Consider the following 18,598-nt stretch of genomic DNA (forward strand, 5'->3'; position numbering starts at 1 on the left):
ACGTATTTTGCAAATGATTTCAGTGTTGTATATATAGAATATACATAACTTTTTAATTTTGAATATTCCTTTTTTTATATATAAGGATGCATTCTATATCAATAGCTTATCAATAATTAAAATTTCCTTTAGGATTCACTTACCTGTTGCACCGATTATAAACTTCTTCACTGTCTCTCCTTACTCTCTTACTCTTCGAGTGACCTAAGAGAAAGTAAGAAAACAACGCTCCAGAATCCGCTAAGAAGAAGAGGGCCAAGGGCCCGACTTAACGGTGAGCCGTGATCGTAGCGTCTCGGCCAGCCTCTTCTTCAGTCTGAACGAGCTAACGAAACGAAACGCGGCGCGTGCGCATGAATGAAAATTTATTGTTAGCTGCAAACAAGTGAAAAGAATTTAAATTAAATAACAGGAAATTAACTAGAAATGTTGCGAAATATAAATTAAAGCTATTCAGTCAAGTAAAAACCAGTACAAAAACAATCTAAACTACCGTCTAATTGTTTTTCTCGACTCAATTTTAGTTCGTGGCGTGGGATATTTTACTTTGTTTTTTGTTGTTTCGTTTTGCCTTTAAGCATTTTCAGGTGAAACCGGTTTCGCTCTCTTCTGAGCGCAGGCGCGTAGGCAAAGCGGAACGTGGAAGTGAAAACATAAACAAAACAGAGCAAAATATTTGCACAGCAAAAACAACGACAATAACACAGAAGCAGTAATCCAATTGAAGCCGAGAGGAGATACATTGTAAGAGATGAGCGCACGTTCGCCGCATAACGATCCAGCATTGGCTGGACTGCCACAGTTAATTGAGGATTTGCAGCGCCTGAGCGAGGATCAGGACAGCGCGGATGTGGTCTTCATTTGCGGCCGAGATGATGAGAAGATTTACGCACACAGAAGCATCCTCATGGCACGGTTCGTAAATTGCAGCGTGAAGCTGGAGATAGCACGCGACAAAAATAACATGTGTGGAGCTAAAATATTTATAGTATTTAAAATGATCAATATATGTAGATCAATATATTGTTTGATATCTTCGTCATGCTATAAATTTTTAAATTGTATATTTAGTTTATCCATTCTTAAGTTATTCGCATTATCAAAACAGTCACGCGCTCATCTCTAATGTCCAGATTGTCAGACCAATTGGTTGACTCTCCTTTTATGGTGGATGCTACACTGCGTGTTGGTATTTTGGGGCCACCGCACGTGCCACTCATTGTAGTGATTAAATAATTAACAGTTTATGTTTTCATACTAGCTGCAAGAGCTTTAAGACAGCAAAGCGTGGCGAGGTCTGTCGCATTCCCATACCAGGCTGCACAGTTTCGCCCGCTGCTCCGGGCACTGGGACGCCGACTGCAATACGTTTGCCGCATATTAATGCCGAATTGTTCCGACAGTTCATATTGTATGTTTACACTGCAAAGGTAGGCTAGATGCATAGTGCACCTGTTTATATCATGCTTACCTAATTATTTTATTTCTTATAGCTAATGCTGCAGGATTATCGTGTCTTTGAAATGTTAACACTGGCCCAGGATATGGGCGTATTTGAATTGCGTGCTGCTTGCGAGGATCACGTTATTTCCACACTGTCTGTAGATAATGCGTGCACTTTTTTAACTGCCGTTATGGATATTCACGAGAAAGCAGGTGTGTCACTCCTATATTTCACATTTATAATTTTGCTTTACCGCGCTTATTCGATAAGAAAAAAAACAATTCTGTCACTCAGCTGCGCTCGTTTCGATTAAAACAGCTGTTGCTTGATATTGGTCGTAAAACTATCGATAGCAAGTTACCAAAAATACCAAAATGTTGCATATCGCAAGTTGGTGCTACCGATATCCCGTAGCACGTTTTATTTAATCAGAAAAATACAAAACATGTATGAAACATTTAGTTTTTTTAGTTTTTATTGTTTATACAACGAGTAGAACTAAGTAGAACTAACTATTAACAACGAACAGCGCCCCAAGTGCAGTCGTACGCCACATCAGCAGCGTATCTAGCTCACATATTTGATTGTTCACGTTGTAGCCTTTGGCCATAGGTTCGAGAAATTAGATTCCATGAATCCATGAAGCGGTCCATACACAAGGATACGCATTTCTAGCATATAATAAATATTGTTTAATAATAACAAAAATAAAGTTACGATATTGCAGTATTGGGTCATCTGCTCACCTGCTCCGATGCGTCGAGCGAGGTTCCAGGCTTGTTAACGCACTTCTTAAAGCATTTTGTGGTCATCTGCGTGAGCAACTCTTGTGCATTGGCAACAGCAATCTGTTGCTTCACCTGGTCCATAATTTCCCCCTTATTAACGGTAGTGTGAGCCATGTTTATGTTTATTTTTGGACAAAAACTTCTCAAAACTTCTCCAACTGAGACCTTCTGACGCAACCGGTTTGTAATCAACTATCGATATACTCGGCTACTATGTTATCGTGTTTTCCAGTGACTGAGGTTGTATTGTCGATAGTATCGCTTCAGCGAAAAGACGCCGGCAACAAAAGCAGAAGAAAAAAAAAATAGCAAACGTTTCTGCGAAAATTTTGTAAAAACGAAAGCCAAATTCAATAAGATATCACCAAAATGTCATTCAAAGGCAATCCCAAGGTGCAAAAGGTGATGGTGCAGCCCATCAACCTGATCTTTCGTTATCTGCAAAGCCGTTCGCGCGTCCAAGTATGGCTATACGAGAACATTTCGCTGCGTATCGAGGGCCACATCGTGGGCTTCGACGAGTACATGAATCTGGTACTGGATGATGCCGAGGAAGTTTATGTTAAAACGCGCCAACGCAAAAATCTTGGACGCATCATGCTCAAGGGGGACAATATAACGCTTATACAGAATGTTAGCCCATCTAAGGATTAAGCTAAAATTCTTAAACTAATTTCTCTGAAGAAGATTAAGATTAAGTGAATTAACTGTAAATGGAAAAGTTAACCAACAATAAAATAAACAAAATTTTATATGAAACCTGCGACTTTTGAATGGGATACCAGGTGAATTTGATTTTGAATAAGCTCAAATAATAATGGTCTTTATTTTCATTTGCAGGTGCCAAATGCGCGGCTTCGTTTATGGAACGCTGCATCATCTACATAGGAGAGAATGCCAGCGAATGCGTTAAAACTAATTCCTTTCTCACACTCACCAAGGAGGCGCTTATCAAAATCATATCATCCGACTATGTAGGTGCTTCAAGTCATCTTTTGCATAGTGTATAAATTGTATTTTCTTCCAGTTCTGCTTGGAGGAGGCGGAAGTATGGAGATGTGTTTTAGCCTGGGCCAAGTATCAGGCTGGCGTCACCCAGCCCACAGCTCATTGGACCGAAGAGGAGCGCGCTCGAGTGTGTCAGCACTTAAGTGGCGTTATGGGGCATGTGCGTCTTCTGCTCATCGACAGTCAGGTGTTTGCTGAAGAAGTTGAGCCCACTGGTGCGGTGCCCATGCAATTATCATTGGAGCGCTATCGTTATGCTGCCCTGCATCCCAATACGCACTGCATCGACAATGACAAGCGCTTGCAGCCACGGCTTGCTGTAAATATGTTTCCCGGTTCCCAAATCTTACGCAACGATAAGCTAGCACTGCAGGCCGTGCTCAACGGCTGGTTTGGAGTTCCTAAGCAAACTTGGCGCTTGGTGTTTCGCGCCTCCACTCATGGCTTCAGCTCCAGCGCATTTCATCGCTATTGCGATGGCGTTGCAAACTGCATTGTGATTGGACTAGGTGCACATGGTGAGATTAGTGGTGGCTATACGGACGTGGCCTGGGCTAAGACAAGCCGCAAGGGTGGCTACATCCACTCGGAGCGCGCTTTTCTGTTTATGCTCAATCCGCCAAATGGTGAGCAGCCGGTCAAATTTGATATCGTCAAGAAACCATATGCCATCTGCTATCATCCAGAGTAAGTGGGGGCGAGTGTCATGCAGTTGATCAAGATATTCATTTAATCTCTTTAATAATCCACACAGTTGCGGTCCCACATTTGGCGCTGGTGCCGATCTACTCATATCGAGCAATTGCAATGTGAACAGCGATTCTTACTCCAATCTGCCGCACTCCTACGATGGACCCAACGCCGCCCATGTGACACTTTTTGGTGACTACAACTTTACAATCAGCGATTATGAGGTGTACACGCTGGCCTCCACCCACAGCCACAATCAGAGTCACAGTCAGAGCCAAAGCCAAAGCCCAAGCTTGGCGAGCAATGGCCAAGCGCCGGGTGTGCCCAGCAAAGCGAAATATGATCGCTACTAAGTTAAGCAATTAGACACAAGACATATTTTGTAGCTGTCCAGCGAGCAGCACTCGCAGTTGGCAATAAAGATTCTGATACAGTTCGTAATCCCATTCAGCGTCTCGGATGTGTATGACAAGGCAGCAGCAAAAAGCTAGCCAGAAATGGAATGATAATTAATGATTGGAAAATTTTTGACGGACTTCTGGGTTGTCAAGTACCAAAATAATGAACTTGTTTCCAGGTGTAAAGCTGAACAGGCGAGCGTAGTTTAAGAAGTTATTACATAAAGTTGTATTTACAACAAATAAGACTATGATTAACATATATTGAACTTTAGGTAGGTCCTTCGAGAGTAGTAAATGGAGTTTTCGGAAACGTTTAAGTTTATTAACCTATGCTAAATAGACTTTCTAGGAGGAAATTACTGTCAAACATATTTCTGGGCATCTGTAGTTATTTAGTAAGTCTTTTTTTATAGTAATGCAAAAGAAACGGCGAGGGCAGTTCTATAAGATTTTTGAAATCCTTAATATGTAATTATTGCTGACATACAAAACAATTACAAATACAATTTCTAAAGCTCTGCTATATTGGAGCAAGGGGAACTTTAGAAGTTTATGTAAGCTTCATTAAACTTGGGGAAAATCTATAACCGCAAACATTGCATGTTTTCTATCTGCCAACCGAGGAAACAAAACCTGGATTCGAGGCCTTGTCCAAGCTCCACCTTCAGCTGGTATTCAAGTTCACTTTGAATTCCATTTGGGACAGCTGCTGCTGACATTCAATCTCCGACTTCGAATCAAACAAATTGCCCTGGAGGGTTCGTGCCCCCTGCGCCCTTTCAATTTCTAGTTATTCCTCTAGCTCAGCTCGCAAGCAGCTGCAAATAACACAAGTTGATATACTTATATACATATACACAGCGACAACAATGTGGTGTGTGCACTTGAACCCGGTGTTTGGGGTCCACACCTAGCCGTACAATAAACCATATCAGAGCGCAGACAATTGACAAAGGAAAACGAATGCGTAAAAGATAAATTTCAATTCAGTTTAGCTGGAATAATAAGTCACTTATAATGGCAAATGTTTGAGTTATAGTTCGATCTATAGAGTCCGGACTCCGGACTGCCAAGCAAGTAAACAACAACCAGCCACGCCCCCTTCGGCCCGCGCGTCCCCTGTGGCCGCACTCCCTTCAGCGAGGTGTGCACATGGCGCTGAAGTTGATCTCAACTGGTTTTCAACTACTTTTCAAAATGCTTCTGATAAATTGGTCCACGCTTTAAATTGGTTCTAATTAAAGCGATTTTTTCTATTTTTTTTTTCATTCTTTCAGTTTTATGCTGATCGAATCGATCAACGGTCTAAGAGCATTGGCGAACTGTACCCCGCCTCAGGCCTCAGGCCTCCCGCCTCGCGTGCCCCACGGCAATCGTCTCAAATATTTTGGTGTCATTCGTCTCGCAGCTCGGGAATTGGTATTAGGAATTGAAATCGAAATTGAAATTGAAATTCGAACAACAAACACTTGATGTTTGGCGTTTCATATGTTTTATTGTGACTGCACAAAAGATTGGCAGTTAAAATTCGTTAAGGCCAAAGCTCGAGAGCCCATTTCGATAAGGCAGCTCTATAAACAGATATACACATATATATGTATATACAAATGATCTTGTATGATCTTATGTTGTATTTTATATTGACTTTTGACAGTTTCCTTTTGGCAGAATGTCGTTTATAGATCTTTTCGCTTGATTGTCGAGTGGGTTAGATAAGTTCAGACAATTACCAAGAAGTGTTGCCTCACATCTACACATAGAATTCTATATAAAAAAAAAAAAAGGGAAAGGCAAGGCACATTAAAACTGGCGCTAGCTTTTGTCACTCATTGTTGTTGGTGGGGTAAACTATGCGCGGATACTCATAGGAAACTAGTTCTAGTTTTTGACTCTATGCAAACAATTGCCAATGCATACGTATGTGGGCACATGTGTGTACATAGAGAGCATTATCTCTATGCAATGCCACTCGATTTGTAGGGCTGGCAAAATGCTGAACATCTTGATTCTAATCGAGGGTCAATGCTAACTGAATTGAATTGATATAAATTGAAATCGTTTTACTATTGCGCAAACTCCTGGCTTAGTCAAGGAACCCAAGTATAAAAAATACAAATAATTAAAAAATCTATAATTCAATAGATCACGAAACTATATTTGTCGATAAGAATCCTATCAAATGGATAGTATACAAAAAAAAAAATAAAATAAAAAAAAAATAAAAAAAAAATAAATAAAAAAAAAATAAAAATAAAAAAAAAACAGGAAGTCATAACTAAAACTGTTAATCTGAAACTGAAAATCTTATGGGACTATAAAAATAATTTTTTCAATTTGCAAGAAGCTAAGAAGATTTCAACTAGAAACCATCCCTTTCAACTAAATAACAACCATATCTAGTCTATCTTAACTAAGGTTATAGATTCAATAAGAGGGTTACAAATTTAATGATACTGTAAGACAAGATTTCTAAAAGGTTGCTGAAGCTGCAAATCTAATTATTCTGAGTCATCTAATCTTTGTAACATGAAACTTAAATCAATAGTTGAAAATTAAGTTAAGTGGTTTGTAAATTATGTAAAAGAATGAATAGGATTTAATTATATGTTTATGTGCTTCATATATAAGTATATTAAAACATAAATTTAAACTCTTCACTGAACGAACTAATGGCATGGTCCATGACCGAACCTAAATTTTGCTAAAAAGTATGAGCTCCAATGAACCACAAAACTCCACATTCAATCTAGCACAAACTTCAGCTTACATCAATTACAATGGCTTATGCCATTACGAGTCAGAGCCGAGCCAGCCCTGGTCGCAGCGAATGTGCGATATTTGTTGGGCTTGGTCAGCGTTGTCCGTCATAAAAAAAGATATATATATATATATATATATATATATATATATATATATATATATATATATATATATATATATATATATAAATATAATAAAAAAATAAATAAATAGAAACAATATGCCTGCTATTAGCCATGGCCATGGCGTGGTCAACACTCTCGGTCAACTGGAGCAGCTGGCCAACCCAAGCAGCAGTTGTGCTATAGTTTAGGTATAGCTCATTTACATACAAGTGCAGAGGTAGGATGTGAAACTGAAGAATGGACGTGAGCCTTTCTAAAAAAAGAAATAAAGAAACATACACACACACACACACACACACACACACACGCATACAGAGTTACTGCCTCCAACATTCCAGAGTCAAGTGCAAGCGACTTATTTATAGGTTTTCCGAGTGGAATAAATTTCACAATCAATTGCATTGAGTGTGAATCACTTTTTGGTATTCGTGCCGATGCGATCGACCAGGAGCTAGGGGCTGCTCATTAGGGCGGGTTTTCCTGACACATTCATGCGATCGATAAGATCATATGGCAAGTCAGCTGTTGCATCCGTTTCCGTAAACGGAACAACTTCAGACTCGATGCTCAACGCTTGCTGAGAGAGTGCGAGAAAGAGAGCTTGAGAGAGAGAGCGAGAAAGAGAGTGAGGGAGAGACAGAGCTAGCCGATCCAGTTAAGAGGTGTTAATATGCAAATCGAATGTCTTTGCTTGACTGTGACGTAGACATGTCTGCGCCCTCATACAGCTGCCTTAGCCACACTCATCAGCAGCATCATTATTATCATCGTCATCGAAATCGCAATCATCATTAGCTTTAACTCATCGCCAATTCCACTCGACATTACAGCGACATAGCTGATAGATACCTCTCCAAAATGCTGTAATGGCTAGACCCTAGTTCTAGTCAAAATTATCTCAAGAGAGGCGAGAGCGCCAAGCTGAGAGAGGGCGAGAGAGCAAGTGGGAGAGCGTTTCACCTCTGTTTACGCTCTTAGGCAAGTGTAACTCTTTGATCGCTCTTCACAACCTGTTTTTTTTTAAAGCCCACTTTAAAAATACTTTTGCTTTTCATTGCCTTCAAGACGACAACGACGATTTTGTTTGGTGATTAATATGCGCTTTTCGAAAATGAAACAAACGAGTCGCCAAATTGAAGCAAAACCAATATTCCAGCCGCGAGTCGAACCAGGCCCATTAGCGCAGATAAAAGACTTTTTAGAAAACTAAATTCGATAGCTGAAAATAAGTTTTGATTGGCGGCTAGAACTAAATTCTTGAATACATTTTATAATATTGAAAACTTGTGTAGTAGAGTTTTAAATATTATATTCTTAACAGAGCCCAAGGAGTCACTTCTTTCTCTAGCCGTCAAATATTATACGTAAATTATACGTTCCTTTATTTTTTACAAATTGCATAATATTTTTCAATACAAATGAATTAAGTAACATATTAATTAAATTAAATTGAAGTTTAAATTTTGAATAAAATTTGTATCATATTAATTTCAAATTCATTTTTATTTATTATTAATATTTCTCACAGATCCATTAAATTTTTAGAGTATTTGTTGATCGCATTTATCGATTCGCATATTTTGTCCGGTTTTGTTTTATTTTTCGTTTTGCCATTCAAAAAAACTTACGTCGCTGTCGCTGTCGCTGAGTGGAGCGGAGTGGCGCTGCTTTAGCCGCTCACTCTTTATATTTTGAGCAACTGTTTTTAAAAGTCGGTATTTAGTTGTTTTTTTTTTCGCTGTTGCTGCTGCTTTTCTGTTTCTGATTTTGAGTGTTGAGGCTGGTTGGAAATATATATTTTTCCCATTAAGGTTTTTTTTGTAAGGCGCACGCCGAGAACGGCTCAGTCTCGATTGTCAGCTTGTCGTGAATGGTTTTTTAGCATAAGAGTCGCGGCTGCTCGACGGCAACCCAAACAGATCGCGCGCAACTTAGATTAACACAACACCTCAGCAGCAATAATAACAACAACATATGTACATATACATATAAATATAATATACTATATAACTCGCGACGCTTGTTGTGCGTGTGTATGTGTGTGTGTGTGTGCCACTGTATTTAACATTTTGCATAAATCATTTTGAAAGCGTGCGCTTCTGGTTCTAATGCTGATGCTGATGCTGATCGATTCGATTATGCTATATGTAGGTTAGCCAGCAAGTTCGTTGCCTAAGTCTTTCGTTTAACATGCACTGACGCAAAAAGTTCAATACAATTTACGTAATACGGAACGTGATTTGCTTGACGACATAGACGACAGTCGGTGCGAGATGTCTTTGGCCAACTTCTCGCTGCCTTTCGGCGGGCTTGCGCAGCCCTGGGGCGTTACGCTCGCCCCGCTACATCCCATCCATCAGCTGGCCAGCAATACAAACAATTTGCTTTACTCGCCGGCTGATCATCAACAGCAGCACCATCAGCAGCCGCAACAGCACACACAGCAGCAGCAGCATCCAGAATATTACAAAAATCAGCCATACGGACCGCCAGCGCTGCATCAGCAACAGCAGCAGCAGCAGCAGGAGAATCCTAGTTATCCATATGGCAGCAGACGCAAGCAAGGCACCGCCTACTTGCCGCCCACTGGCGCCTCGCGCAACTCCGTCTACCACATACAGCAGCAGCAACAACAGCATTCGTCGCAGTCGTCGAGCCAAGCTCAGCTGGAGACCAACGATAACAGCGTCTCATTCCAGAGCAGCAGCAGCGCCGCGCAAAGCCATAGCCAGAGCCAGAGCCAGAGCCAGCTGACGCAGTCGGCAGGCCGTGGCCCAGCTGAGGGCTCCTATTCACGCTATCCGGGCCAGGCGCCCGCTGTCAAGCAGAAGCAGTACTACAACGTGCATGGCACCGCCAGTGCCAGCGCCACCTTCAGCAAGAACAGCGGCAGCTTTAGTATTACGGGCTTCGGCAATAGGCAGCAGCAGCAGCAGCCGTCCAATACGCAGCCACAGTCTCAGCAGCCGCCGAATTCGAATCCTCAGCAACCACCGCCTCAGCCGGCGCAGCGTGGCAGGCAGCCTGGCAAAACGGAAACACCTGCTGCCACATATGGCGTGGCGCCGCCTCCACCTGACAACTATCCGGAACGTGCGCCCGGCTTTACGCGAGTTCAAGCCGGCCAGGGCTCCAGGACGCAGGTGCATGCGGTGCTTGACTACGACGTGGAGGAGGGCGAGGAGGAGGAAGAGGATGAGGACGGCGATGAGAGCGAGTACTATGATGGCGAGGCGCAGGATAAAGGTGTGTAAACAAATTTATGGATAGGCGAATTTCTGTTACACTGCGGGAAAAAATGTATAGGGAAACAAATTTCACTCTATGAGAACTTAGGCTATGACGAAAAGACATTGTAAGAGTAAGAATATGAAGAATTCCGAGATTTGCAGCTCTTGAAAAGGATTTGAGATTTATGAATAATATATTATAAATGTGTGCATAAATAATATAAATATCATTTAATTTAAATATATATAAATATATATCTTATATATATATATATATATATATATATATATATATATATATATATATTTTTTTTTTTTTTTTTTCAATTTCCGGCTGTCCGTTTGTGTTTGTAAACGTAAACCATTTCATGTATTAGGGATTCTAAAATTGGAAAATATATATACGCTTAGTTTATCAAGTGTTAGCATTTCTCCTATACATCTACTGGAGGTGTGGCAAATCAGGAAATACTAGATTTTCTGTAAATATTAATGCCCAGATTTAAGACTACTTGAAAGAGAGATGTCCAATTTATATCTTCACATATGTGTCTAATATATACATACATATGTATATGTATTTATATACATGTTGAAAAAATCTATTTAATAAATAAAAATCTCCAACTTTTGTAGTGGATCACTTTTGACCTCATCCCCAGATATACCTACAAGTTCTCCAGGTTGATAAGATTATTTGCATATGGAATTTTGCTTGTTGCCTATTTAATAATATACTTCTTATGTTTGTTTTAGATAGTATGCATATATCATGCATTACGCTGTAGCTACTTCTTGAAAAATAAATTAACTTGGAATTATATTTTTAAATTGTGTGTTAGATTTATTTCTTATCTTCACTAAGAAATAAATTATGAATTAAGTTGCGAATTCATAGAGTTCTAAACATTACTACATTCCAGAAAAAAAAGTGATTAACTCCACTGAAAACTGATTAAATCTTATTTAAAATTTAGCAACAGGAAGGCAAATGTGAACTAACTAGGAAATAGATGGGATGCAATGCGGAAATGGCATATATATAAAGATATATATGTATAGCAAAAAGTAAATGTCTAGCTATTTAGTGAATCATGTGGATTACTCCTTCTATTTATCTCTCTTTCTCTATATATCTCTATCTCTATCTATATATTGCTCCCTTCCTCTCTCTATCTGTCTCTCCCTCTATATTTCTCTCTGTTTGTCCTTTTCTTTGTCTCTCTCTCTGTCCAAATCTTCCTCTCTTCTCTGTATCACCTCCATCAACAATTCTCCTGTCTCTTTTTTTCTCTCCATAAACATTCTCTCTCTCTCTCTCTCTCTCTCTCTGTTGTTATCTATTGTATTTATTGTATCTCCCTCTCTGTCTCATATAACTTTTTTCCTCTCTTTCTCTTTGTATCCATTTGGCTCTCCTTCACCTGCTCACCTTCTATCACGTTTGCACCTGATTCCCCAAATGTATGTTAATTGTTGTTGTTTCTGTTTCTATTTTACTGTTGTTGTTGCTTTTGTGTACTTTTTTTCATACTTTTCGGCTTGTTTGCTAGTTCGCATAGTTGTTTTGTGTGTTGTTGTGTGTATTTGATTTTTGTGTATCTTTCCAATTGAGAGCAACTTCTGCACTGTTGGACAACAACAGCAACCAGAACAACAACAACAACAACAGCAACAGTAACAAATGAGAAATAAATACAACTACTAAACAAGTAGACGTAGCAAGGTCAAAGGTCTACAAACCGCTCAAACAAGGTCGCTTTTGGGACAGTAAATGGTCAGTGTTTGACTTTTATAGCTGTCGCTGACTAACACACGATTTATATAGCAGCCAAAGCTCTTCTTTTTTTATGGTATTTTTTCTTTCCCAAAACGTAGATGTTCACGCAGGCTTATGCGTGTGAGTGAGTGTGTGTGTGTGTGTGTGTGCGGCTCTTCAACTAGACATTTAGTTGCCCTCTCAATGAAGCAGAAAATAAAAACTGTCAGCGCATTTGATAATTCACTTTTAGTTTTGTTTCATATCTTTTGTGTTTTCGCGTGGCGCCTCTTTGTTTGAGCTACATTTTGTGGCAACAGTCTGAACAGGCTCAAGTGACTGACTGAGCTTATACCTATATACTCACATGTGTGTGTGTGTGTGAGTACGTGTATGTGGGTATTATTATTATGCAAGAAGTCGGGCCCATTCAACAGCTCTCGACTTGTCTTAAATGACGACGAAGACGTGCACACGCGAGATCACATACAGACGCACACGCACATACACACATATATAAGTATATATGTGTATCATGCATAAGATCAAGTACATATACATATATATGCATATATGTGTATATAGTTGCATTGTTTATGATGAGTTTTTTGGGGGGTTTTCACCTTTGTAAAAAAACGAGTTCAACTCGTAATTGTAACGGCAACAGTTGCGAAGTAGTTGCAACAACAAAAACAATAACAGCGACAACAACAGCAACAACAACAACAACAACAGTCAAATTCTATGCGCACTTCGCATAAATCCTTTCCCTGCATTACATACGCATGAAAAAGGGAAAGGGAAAGTTCATGCTCAGTTCACGCATTAATCGCAGATCCGTTTTATCCATTACAAATGCTGTGCAGCATGTTCACTTTTCTTTTTCTTCTCCCTCTTCTTCTTCACTGTTTTGCACTTTTGTACACTTTTAAATACATATTTATATAGTATATGTGTCAACTGCAGCTCGATTTGTATGCAGCACTGCAGTTATTTGCACTATTTCGCATTTCAACTTCAGCTTGGGTTATTTCTTGCATTTACATTTTAATATATTTCCTTTTGTTTTGTTGCAGATAAATCGCATAAAAGCCCAATGCCAACCGTGACACCCATACAGGGTCCGATCTTTTTGAAGAATGGCAGCGTGCCGGTTGTGCCATTATTTTCCTATCCCAAGTCGAACAATGGCAGCTTCTTGCAGATTCCGGTAAGTAAATAAAGCCAACAAAATAACAAAAATAACTTAAAAATTAATAATAAAATCACGCTATGCATATTTAATGTGGTATTAAGTATAGTAAAAGAAAATATTTTCTTGAAAAAGAGTCAAAAATTATATTATCTTTAAATGATAGCATTCTTGTAAATTTCTCTGGAGGCATTAGAAAAAAAATCTTACTCATATGTAAGAAAATTTTAAAATGTCTAAACATATTTTCTCATAGGAACTGAGGGAGAATAACTATTCAATATCGTATTATATCATATGACAGTTATAGATATTATCTTGAATTAGCTGAAATTTGTAGTTCACATTTAAAATAATTAAGACTCAATCAATAATCATAAAATATGCATATCCAACAACAAACAATATTATGAAATATTAAGAAGTTGGCCAGATGATACATTGATTAACATAATAGTTTTTTAATTTATTTTAGCAAATTCCATCATTTTCATGATATTTTTTTATATATACATTATAAGAAACAAAAGTTGTAATTTGATTTCTGAAAATGGTAAAAGCTCTGCCGATATAGAGACATATCTTATTGATCAAATTTTAAATGGAAAAGTAAATTAGTAAAGAGTTAGAATACAGCTAAATAAATTTAAAATCCATTATAAAATATGACTACCCATCACATTGTACAAATCCTGTCAAGATATCGCATCATTTGGCAACATTCTCTTAAATCCCAATAAGTACTCCCCCAACCACCGTTTGAATGCCAATACAAAACAAAAAATACTTTACTCATGCTATAACGGAAAAGAGAATTTCGCAAAACTGATCATATCATATCAGCTATATCATTATTTGCGTCAATTCCGGCAAGTACACCCCCTCCATTAATGAAAAAAATAAAATAAAATAAAATAAATAAAAGAACGAAATAAGTCTTAAGTCAAATCTTAAAACGGACACGCGCGCGTGTTTTCCGAAACTTTGCTTTGCGATTACGGCTTTAGGAATAAGTAACAAAGTATATCGATCGAGTTTGCTCATTTGCGGAAATAACTTTGACGATCTTCGGCGAGTGTGTGCGAGAGTTTGTGTTGTTGTTGCTGTTGCTCTTTATGTTGTTTTTGGCGCACGAAGGTCGCGCGAGTTCGTTTCGTTAAGAGGTGTGATGATAATCATGAACCGTCCAGCTGCTAAGAGACTCTCTGATACTCTAAGATTTCGGATCGTTCGACAATTAAATGAAATTTTTTGTTTTTTTTGTTTAATGTTTTTGAGTCATTTTATTTTCACACCCTGCCATAAATTTTGTTATAGGCCGTCGATGTCAATGTCACTCCATCACTCACTCTCCCTCTCTCTCTCTCTCTTACTCTTTCTCTGTCTGCCTCTCTTTAGATCTGGTGGACGGCGCTCTCCGTTGCGCTCGGCCTGGATGTTCGAGGCGATGTCATCAAGGGCGTGCCCTGCATCAAGCGTTATCATCAGTTGTTCTGCCCCACAGCCGGCAACAGCTATCCCATGTGAGTAACTGAACAATCAGCATATAGCCATAAATTATCATAAAACTTAACCTTCCAGAGTGAAAAAGAAAAATGTTGTGGGTTTTCTTAGCATCGATTATGTATAATTCATATTTTCTTTTGTCTTTTTGTGAAATACATTTTGACGTCTCCGCTTGAGTTGCTAAAATAGTTTGAAATGCGCATAGAATTATATTTAATTATTTTTATTAACAATTTTTAGCAAGTTTTTACGTTCATCTCAAGGAAATATTTATGACAATTACTCAAAGCGTGGCTAAAGATCGACTAGAACCTATTCAAAGTTCGTTCAACTGAGCGGCGACTGGAAAATTTTTTACTCTAACGAACTTTAAATACACTTGGGGCTATAGAAGTTATATTAGTTGGATTTAATTCCCTGGCCGATTCGTCATACGGAGAATATTATATATATGTAGTAAACCGATGTGATGGAATGATGGAAAATGAAGTTGTCAAGATAATCCTCAAAAGTAACAAGCAGAATAATAAACTAAACTTATCTAAATGCTTCTCTCTCACTCCTCTAGCGATAAAATCGAACGATTCATAGACGACAACAAGGCGTTGATGCGTCGCATGTACGGCGACTTCGAGATGAATATGGAAGGTGGTGGTGGCGGTGGTTCAGGTGGGCAAGCCAAGGTGCGCAAGCGACGCTTCATAGACGAGCCGGATATATTCATACCACCTGGCGCGTATGCGGCTACAGCAGGTGAAGCCGGCGACAGTTACTTTGGCGAGCTGCGGAAGAAGCGGCAGGCAGCAGCAGCTGGTGGCAATCGGAATCGAGGAGGCGCTGGAGGTGGGGCAGGCGGAGGTGGCACCAGTAGAGCCAATAATCTGCCCGGCAATGCGAATGGCAATTCAGGCACAGGGCGACTCGATGCATGCGAATCGAAAATTGAAATTGTGACGCCCTATTGGGCCTCAAATTCGGCCGGGAAAATCAGAGCCATTGTGAACACGCAACACTTCGAGCAGGCCATACACCAGGAGGTGTGCAGGTGCGACAAATAAATAGAGTTCTATATAAATCTGATATATATGTATGTATGTATATGTATATATGTTTCGTCCTTTGTAGCAACACCCAAACGTCACGCTGTGAGGGCGAATGCGGCTGTGAGCAGAAATATAAATGGCACCGTCTGTTGGCCTACGATCCCGATAATGATTGCAAAGGCATTTTTATGGATTGGTTCCTGTTTCCTTCATGCTGTGTCTGCCGCTGCAATCCCTAAATCATATATAGTAAAAGATGATGATGATGAGATGATGAAGAAGTAGAAGAGATAGTGTTTCTTTTGTAGAATGCCACTGAATGTATTTTAGTTGTTCTTAAGTAGATCCTAAAACCATTAAGTTACTCGTAGCGCTTAGTTTAATGTTTAAACTCTTTTTGTACGAGCCATATCCCATCTATATATCATATCCTAATATCCACCTACAGTCTCCATTTTATGTTGTTGTATTTTAAATTGTAATTGTCATTGACGAACGATAAATGAATAAAATTTAAATTCGAAATCAATGCGGAGCAAGGCTATTTCTTTTAATTGATATTTTATTAGTTTTTATTTTCGGCTTTAACTTTTTGAGTTAATGCGATTTAAAAGCTGACGACTTTATTAAGAAATTTACATATTTGTCATTAAGTCGAAGAAACAATCGATTTCGTTTAATATTTACATTTTATTTATTTTAATTCATGTTTATGTTCGAGGAGCCTGGATGGATTTCCTTGATATTATATAATGTTATATAATGTTAATATTCCGGAAATATATCTTTCCGTTTTTGGCAGATTCTCGTTTTATATAAATGTACCGATGTACCAGGGAACGAATGTACCAATAAACCAATGCATCACCATCCTATGTACTAATGTACCAATTTTTCTAATATCACTGTGACAATGTCTAGTGTACATTGCATAAATTCATAATAAAATGGGCTGCGAATACATATGATACCATACAAAATTATTTATTAGATGTCTTCAATGTACTGAAAGGCTTGACAGAAAAGTTTTTTCTGTGGGTTTCATTTAGATCAATCGATATTTAACAAAAATCAAAATCTTTTGGTTAACCGATGTAAATTTAATATTTTCAAAACAACTCTAAATATAAAATTCTAAATGAATATCATATATGTATGAATGTATGTACATGGCATATTATGTATGTATTTAATAATGTCACATATAAACAGTCTTAATAAAGCCCATATCATATATTTCATATGCTATATTATCTATCATCCAATAATTTATACATATATACATATATTTACATTTTTTAAAAACAACTTTTCCAGGTAATGAACCATTTAGCCAAGCCCAGCCCAAAGCTACTTTACCGTTACCGTAAGCTTTGCTCCCATTTCATAGCAGCGAGCTTTCAGCCGCGCTGCATACAGCTTCCATTTGATATGAAGCTCAATGGCAACAACAAAAAGCTTTTTCATGAATCACTTTAGCAATTTTGTGGGTCAGAAGCATTTTATTCACTTAAATGCGATGCGAATACCCTTTGCATGTTGTCCTTCTGCATTCCTTCTTAACTGTTTCATAAAAGGTTTATGCGCCTGCGATTCATAAATACCAGAAAAACCAGAAGAGAAGAAGCAGAGGCAGAAGAAGGCGATGATGAGAATAAAACATATTCATTCCTTGTCTTTCAGCTTCAGGTCGTAAAAATAATCCCTTGGAATTGCAGTTCGCATGCCAGACACGTATTCAATCACAGCAATGGCCACACAAAACTGCGCTATATCAAAAATTTTCGGCTTGGGGAACTTGTAGTCGTGCATGGTATACAAATGGTAACATTTTTATCAGTTTATTTTCTATTTTTTTTTTTTTTTTTTTTTTTTTTTTTGTAACCAGCAGCAACAACAACACTTTGAGGAAGTATTGCAAAGCATTTGTGTCTGGGCAGTTAGTTAGTGAAGTGGAGATTCACATTATGGACGCCCGCTCGGCAATGTCAACAACTTGCAGCCATGACGACGACGCCGTTGGCAACGACAACAATGAGAACGAGAGTGATACCAACAACACCATCAACGACAACAGCAACCAGGAACATTGCAATTGAACCCTACCGACTGATTAATACTCGTTCATGGTGCATAGTTTGGGCGTGCCATATCATTGAACTATCTATAAATAGATATTGGTGATCTTCTATTGAAAGATATACCTCTGCGATGTCCCCAGTAGATAAAATCATGAAATTTAAGCTATAAAACTGTCGTGGATATTGGATTGTTCGACGCGTCGCTGTGAATGTAGGTAGCATATATGAACATAAATTATATAAATAGACAATGGAACAGGTAAACAGTGAAACAAAGTCAAAACTTGTTGATCCAATCTTTTACTATGTGGAATATCTGGTCAATCCATATTGTGCCTACCAATAAATCAGATGAAAGTAAATCTTTTGCAGATTTGATTATTCATATTAATTTCTAATGGGCGTATTCTAAAAATTTCAGTTCTTTCTTAGATCAGTACGAAATTTCGAGTGTTTAGCTTCAATAGTAACTGAGTACATTGCACAAACCCGAAAGGCCCTCTGTATCATAATGTGAACGGGCATCATAATACCTTCAACAGCAGCAGCGATTGTGGACTAACCATGAGAT

The 18,598-nt window shown here is 38.6% G+C and overlaps 4 protein-coding genes and 1 long non-coding RNA gene across 6 annotated transcripts in view; 3 read left to right on the forward strand and 2 right to left on the reverse strand.

The window, feature by feature from the left end:
- Nucleotides 1–285, reverse strand: part of LOC149269584 (uncharacterized) — an 89,794-nt gene extending 89,509 nt beyond the window's left edge. Inside the window, exon 1 of the long non-coding RNA XR_016269033.1 lies at nt 144–285. This is a non-coding gene — a long non-coding RNA (uncharacterized LOC149269584). The remainder of the gene's footprint in view (nt 1–143) is intronic.
- A 123-nt stretch (nt 286–408) lies between these two features.
- On the forward strand, nt 409–4,371 carry LOC108609747 (uncharacterized). 2 transcript variants are annotated; one of them, XM_018001489.2, is made up of 6 exons: nt 409–915; nt 1,262–1,430; nt 1,494–1,656; nt 3,073–3,206; nt 3,260–3,927; nt 3,995–4,371. In XM_018001489.2, exons 1-6 carry the CDS (start codon nt 752–754, stop codon nt 4,281–4,283), a joined length of 1,587 nt encoding a protein of 528 aa, XP_017856978.1. In that variant the 5' UTR covers nt 409–751; the 3' UTR covers nt 4,284–4,371. The 2 variants fall into 2 exon arrangements, with proteins under 2 accessions (XP_017856978.1, XP_089320058.1); XM_089463932.1 differs by having other exon boundaries at nt 773–1,185.
- LOC108609770 (mitochondrial import inner membrane translocase subunit Tim13) lies at nt 1,902–2,445 on the reverse strand. The gene is made up of 2 exons (XM_018001516.2): nt 2,191–2,445; nt 1,902–2,115 (listed from the first exon to the last, which is right to left on the reverse strand). The coding sequence occupies exons 1-2, from the start codon at nt 2,344–2,346 to the stop codon at nt 2,017–2,019; spliced, it is 255 nt and encodes an 84-aa protein (XP_017857005.1). The 5' UTR covers nt 2,347–2,445; the 3' UTR covers nt 1,902–2,016.
- SmE (Small ribonucleoprotein particle protein SmE) lies at nt 2,483–2,991 on the forward strand. Its single transcript, XM_018001515.2, has one exon. It carries the CDS (start codon nt 2,602–2,604, stop codon nt 2,884–2,886), a length of 285 nt encoding a protein of 94 aa, XP_017857004.1. The 5' UTR covers nt 2,483–2,601; the 3' UTR covers nt 2,887–2,991.
- A 4,590-nt stretch (nt 4,372–8,961) lies between the features above and the next one.
- On the forward strand, nt 8,962–16,475 carry spz3 (Spaetzle domain-containing protein 3). Its single transcript, XM_018001487.2, has 5 exons — nt 8,962–10,462; nt 13,282–13,415; nt 14,796–14,920; nt 15,472–15,948; nt 16,029–16,475. The coding sequence occupies exons 1-5, from the start codon at nt 9,490–9,492 to the stop codon at nt 16,183–16,185; spliced, it is 1,866 nt and encodes a 621-aa protein (XP_017856976.2). The 5' UTR covers nt 8,962–9,489; the 3' UTR covers nt 16,186–16,475.
- Nucleotides 16,476–18,598: the final 2,123 nt, after the last annotated feature.

This window comes from Drosophila arizonae, chromosome 3 (assembly GCF_054131065.1).
Source record: "Drosophila arizonae isolate 15081-1271.41 chromosome 3, UAZ_ARI_1.0, whole genome shotgun sequence".
NCBI classification, from domain to species: Eukaryota; Metazoa; Arthropoda; class Insecta; order Diptera; family Drosophilidae; genus Drosophila; species Drosophila arizonae.

Excerpts from the sequence above, each read along its gene's own strand:
- LOC108609747 (XM_018001489.2), top strand. The coding sequence starts at position 752 with ATGAGCGCACGTTCGCCGCATAACGATCCAGCATTGGCTGGACTGCCA. Across the intron at positions 1,431-1,493 it reads TGTATGTTTACACTGCAAAG|CTAATGCTGCAGGATTATCG; the intron begins GTAGGCTAGATG and ends TATTTCTTATAG. Across the intron at positions 1,657-3,072 it reads GGATATTCACGAGAAAGCAG|GTGCCAAATGCGCGGCTTCG; the intron begins GTGTGTCACTCC and ends TTTCATTTGCAG.
- LOC108609770 (XM_018001516.2), bottom strand. The coding sequence starts at position 2,346 with ATGGCTCACACTACCGTTAATAAGGGGGAAATTATGGACCAGGTGAAG. Across the intron at positions 2,116-2,190 it reads CGCTCGACGCATCGGAGCAG|AAATGCGTATCCTTGTGTAT; the intron begins GTGAGCAGATGA and ends ATTATATGCTAG.
- SmE (XM_018001515.2), top strand. The coding sequence starts at position 2,602 with ATGTCATTCAAAGGCAATCCCAAGGTGCAAAAGGTGATGGTGCAGCCC.
- spz3 (XM_018001487.2), top strand. The coding sequence starts at position 9,490 with ATGTCTTTGGCCAACTTCTCGCTGCCTTTCGGCGGGCTTGCGCAGCCC. Across the intron at positions 10,463-13,281 it reads TGGCGAGGCGCAGGATAAAG|ATAAATCGCATAAAAGCCCA; the intron begins GTGTGTAAACAA and ends GTTTTGTTGCAG. Across the intron at positions 13,416-14,795 it reads GCAGCTTCTTGCAGATTCCG|ATCTGGTGGACGGCGCTCTC; the intron begins GTAAGTAAATAA and ends GCCTCTCTTTAG.